We start from the raw sequence: 4531 nt of genomic DNA, 5'->3' as shown, positions 1-4531 counted from the left end.
ATTTCTGAAATTTAGCACTATTAGGTGAAATTACAATTTTGGGAAGAGGGAAGCAAAGGAGGGGAGACTTATTTAAAGAGAGACCTCATCATGTGTGTGTTTTTGTGTGTGTGTGTCTAATTGTATGCTCGTGTGTGCTCATGCCATCAAAAGCAAGAATTAGATGGAGGACACAGAAGCAAACAGCATCAGATTAAAAAGATTAAAGTAATTTCAAGAGAAATTAGTGTAGTTTCAAGCAGATTTATACGTGGGTTAATCTATCAGTGAGTTAATCTAATCAGTGAGTGTTTAAAAACTGAACTGAAAGCTTACATAATGTTACACAAAAACACAGATACTCACAGACCAGTTTGATTCAATGCTTAATAGTTTAATGATGCAGAAGAGAAAAAAAGTTTTGTTTTTAAGTTTTTGCTAAAAGCATTCTTTCCATTACACATTTCAATTGCTCCTTTTAAAAGACACAATCACACTATTTTATGTCACTTGTCGCTTCGTTCCTTATGCATCGTTACAGCAAAAGAAAAAGGTAAAGATGTGAAAACAGATATTTTGAGTGATATATGAGAAGATTTCTTTCTTTTTCAGATGACGTGCCTTCATGTAAGCCCAGGAATCATGACTTACTCTTAATGCAGACAGAAGGGGATTGGGACTGGCAAGGCTGATCATTCATACACAGGTCTCCTGTAAGCACCAAAAATCAACTTTAACCGAAATTTTTGTTGCATGGACACAAAAATATAGAATATATGAGAAAAATGTTTTGGTTTTTTTGGTTTTATATATAATGACAATAGCACTTGTATATATTATGTACAATATTATACCTGAAGAATTCATTTCCATGCAGTGCTCGTTGCCCCACGAGTTGTTAGGCTCCCTCCGACACCAGTTTGCGTATTGGAAACGTGTTCCATCGATCCAAAACCAATAACCCTCCTACAGAACAGAAAAAAGTTAAAAATAAGAAATCATTTTTTAACGAAACTACACTTTAACATTATACATCGACTACCAAGTTTGGACACACCTTCTCATTTATTGGTTTGTCTTTACTTTCACTACTACCGACATTGTAGATACAAACTGAAGATATCAAATATATGAAACAAGATATATGGAATTATATGGAAATGGAAAAAAAGATAACAGTGAAAAATAAGTAAAATATCCAATGGATAGATTTATGTTTTAACTGGCAGACTGGCATACCTGTAGACCATCAGAACCACCAATCCATGTTCGTCCATTAGCTTTACTCCCATCAGATATCACCCTCTGAATCAGCTGGTATTCCCCAAGGCTCTGTACAGATGCAAGGTTTGCACTCATGGTCTGACAGTTTCTCTACAGTAAACAAAAAGACAGAAGAGTTACAGAAGATTTATAAAACAGCCTTCATGATTACACCACCACAAACATACAAATAATAATAAAACATACTAAGAAATATTTACATTGACTGACAAAATTATTGATTTTAATTATCTGAAATTTTATTAATAGCTTACCATTTAACAAGTAATAAAAAGTAAAGTTTTTTAATAATTATTATATTGAAAGGACTAATGATTAATACATTTACAATCATTTATCATTCAGAATTATTTCATGCAGTTAATGTTGGTGGCTTAAACCATTTACTGCAATAATTAGCATTATTTTTATAAATTAAAAAAATAATATTTGCTATTATAAGCTTGGATGCATATTTCACAGTACATATAAGAACTGGTTTTAATCGAAGCAAAAATTGACAGGTGATTTATCCATGGCATAAATTGTAGGAACGTGAAACTAGAGACGTTAGTTTGTTTGCTTCTTTGTTTGTATTTCTTGTTTACTAATATATTGTTACTGTTTACTTGTTAAAAAGTAAAGCCATATATGACATACATACATATTAGAACAAATGATAGCATTATTAAAATTCAATAAATGATAACATTAATAATGATCAATACATACTATTATCATTTTAGACAAATTTTAACAGTACATTGGCTTTGATAAAATTTTACTAATTGTCAATATAAATTTCTTAAATATAATATTAAAAACTTATTATTATAAGGTCTTATCCAAATATTAAAGAATCAAAGAAACACAGTCACAGTAACTGGTGAGTCCTGATGTTATTACCTGAGCATCAACCCAGGGTAAGGGTGTAGAAACATAGAAGTAACATTTGTTGTTGTACTCAGTCCAACCAGCGGGACATGAGGACTTCTTGAGAACATAGCACTCATCTGAAGACAAAGCAAACATATTGTGTGACAAAATGCTGACTCAATTCCCCCTTTACTGGAATAATTATAATCATGGTCATTAACTTGTGTTTTATTGGCAATAGTTTTACTTTTCAAGAAATTTCAACTGGAAAATGTGTCATTTTCTTCCTTTAGATTTCTATTTTTAAAAACATGTATTTAAAAATAGATCTTATTATTTGGACAGCTGTTTAAAGCCCATTGACATGCACAACATTCAGTATGATACTAGTAACATACTTTTATACTTACCCTGAGCAGCGGTCAGAGCCATCATTGCACAGAGAAGTGCAGATGCAGTCAGCAGCTTCATGATGATATTTAGTGTCTCTGTAAGAAACACATTAACAAAAGTGATTAGCAGTTTGATAAAGAAAGGATAGAAGATCCTCAGCATATTTGTAACATACCTGTCTGTAGAATGTCTTCTCCTCTTTCAAGTGTCAGCCTGTAGCTTCACCCCTCATGTACACAGCAAATCCAGCATGTCCAAATTAACACTGTCGGATTTGATTTCAACACTATTAAAGTGTCTATATGGGTCCACACCAGAGAGTGTTAATTTAACTCTTTTTGGAGAGTTGGTACGTTAACTCTGATTTAGTGTTAAACACCAAATCTGTCTGGAGTTGATAATTTAACACTTGGTGTTAAGAGTTTATATATTAACTCTCAAAGAGTATTTTAGTTTAACTACGTAAGAGTTATCTTCTAATTCATTCTAAAAAGCGGGAATTTTACTGTTCTGAACTTCTAGAAATTTCTTTTGGAAATAAACATTTACTAAAAAGACGCAATGGTTTTTGAAAAACATTTATTCTGAACTGTGCACCACAATTTCAAAACATTTTCTGAAAGATGTAACAGTATACATGTTCTCACTTTCATTAGAATTTTGTTTATCAAAAGGTCTGACATAGGTGAGCTGGTAAATGCAAATAACAGCATTCTCATCACTTATTTCTTCAATACAATATGCATGTCCTTCATTCATCCCTTTGTGGAACTTCAACGCACTTCTGCTCTCCCCCATATTCCATCTTCACAAGCATATCCTGTGCGGAGATCGAATAAAAATTAGTTGACATTAATTAATGGCACAAATAATCCAGTAAACAATTGCAGCACAGTAAAAAATAAAAAAAAAGGAATCCTCTTTGAGCCATTACTTGTGTAAAGTATTTTCCCAAAAGACAAAGACACAGGCAACAGGTAATACTGAACTAAATGTAAAACCTCAACCTTTTTCATTTTTACCTAAACCGTGTGCACAAAACTCTGGAGGGATCTATGCTAACGTAGAATCCAGTCAGGACGTCTGCTACTGCTGTTTGCTCGTGTTTTTTTTTTAATTTTATTTATTTATTTATTTTTTATGGGCGATCGTTTTCAGGCTTCAAGTAGCACCATTATACCAACATTTCACATTCTAGACATTGTTTTAGGTGTATTTGACCAAAAGTTTGACTGAAAATTCACATGCAAGCTTTTTTTCAAGGCTGTGGTATTTGCCCGCAAACAATACCTTTCAGCTAGCTAAAACAGAATATTATGCTATCAGCGAGCAACATGGCTAATGCCTTCCACACAGCTTTGTCTCAACTCCAAAGAGCCACAGAAGTAAAAGCTCATAATAATAATTGAAACAATCTTTGAAAAAATGACTTACCAAGCATGGCAAACAACTCAAATATGTAGAGCAAAATGTTCTGAAACGGCTTCACTTCAGCTTCGATTGGAGCCGTGCTGGGGGCGGAGTCTGTGAATTCACTCTATTGGTGTCATAGCCCCTCTAGGAGTTCAGAGTTAAGAGGTCAAGAGTTAATGTTTCCATTGTAACACCTCCAGATTTGACAGAGAAACACTCATTTTTAACACTCTATTTTAACTACTATCATTTTACGCCTCAGAGTTACATTAAAAGAATGTGATTCTGCTTAGAGTGAAATTAACTCTACTTTTGCAAGAAGACTATTAACACCAAAAAATTTAACACTTTTGAATTTGCTGTGTAGAGATGAGCACTTATATACACTTTCTTATATTTACATTTCAATACCAGGAAGAAATGAACTAGAAATACTTAACCCTTTAAAGCCGGTGGGAGCGGGCACGCTCCGTTTTGCGTAACTATTTTTAAGTCCTGGTAGCACTGCAACCACGTAAGCTAGCGCAATAAGGTTTTTTTGCATATGAAACCGGAGGAGTTGTACTTAAATCTTATGCCATCAGCTTGTCCTAGGTCACAGTTTCCT

General features: G+C 33.4%; 1 protein-coding gene and 1 long non-coding RNA gene across 2 annotated transcripts; both read right to left on the bottom strand.

Annotated features, from left to right (window-relative positions):
• Positions 1–352: 352 nt before the first annotated feature.
• Positions 353–2706, bottom strand: LOC146673764 (ladderlectin-like). The gene is made up of 6 exons (XM_085402326.1): positions 2687–2706; positions 2529–2606; positions 2149–2255; positions 1219–1353; positions 834–945; positions 353–690 (listed from the first exon to the last, which is right to left on the bottom strand). The coding sequence occupies exons 2-6, from the start codon at positions 2587–2589 to the stop codon at positions 620–622; spliced, it is 486 nt and encodes a 161-aa protein (XP_085258452.1). The 5' UTR covers positions 2590–2606; positions 2687–2706; the 3' UTR covers positions 353–619.
• A 367-nt stretch (positions 2707–3073) lies between these two features.
• On the bottom strand, positions 3074–4042 carry LOC146673763 (uncharacterized). The gene is made up of 2 exons (XR_014910610.1): positions 3946–4042; positions 3074–3331 (listed from the first exon to the last, which is right to left on the bottom strand). It is a non-coding gene; the product is annotated as an uncharacterized LOC146673763 (long non-coding RNA).
• Positions 4043–4531: the final 489 nt, after the last annotated feature.

This window comes from Rhamphochromis longiceps, linkage group LG3, assembly GCF_057381845.1.
Source record: "Rhamphochromis longiceps isolate RC_006_pf linkage group LG3, R_longiceps_female_GT1.1, whole genome shotgun sequence".
Classification (NCBI taxonomy): domain Eukaryota; kingdom Metazoa; phylum Chordata; class Actinopteri; order Cichliformes; family Cichlidae; genus Rhamphochromis; species Rhamphochromis longiceps.
This window is presented reverse-complemented; position numbering and strand designations above follow the sequence as displayed.

What these genes read in the sequence shown, in the direction of transcription:
- LOC146673764 (XM_085402326.1), bottom strand. Translation starts at nt 2,589, where the DNA reads ATGAAGCTGCTGACTGCATCTGCACTTCTCTGTGCAATGATGGCTCTG. An exon ending in TACCCTGGGTTGATGCTCAG is followed by an intron (nt 1,354 to 2,148) that starts GTAATAACATCA and finishes TGTTTACTGTAG; the next exon opens with AGAAACTGTCAGACCATGAG. An exon ending in GTGGTTCTGATGGTCTACAG is followed by an intron (nt 946 to 1,218) that starts GTATGCCAGTCT and finishes TCTGTTCTGTAG; the next exon opens with GAGGGTTATTGGTTTTGGAT.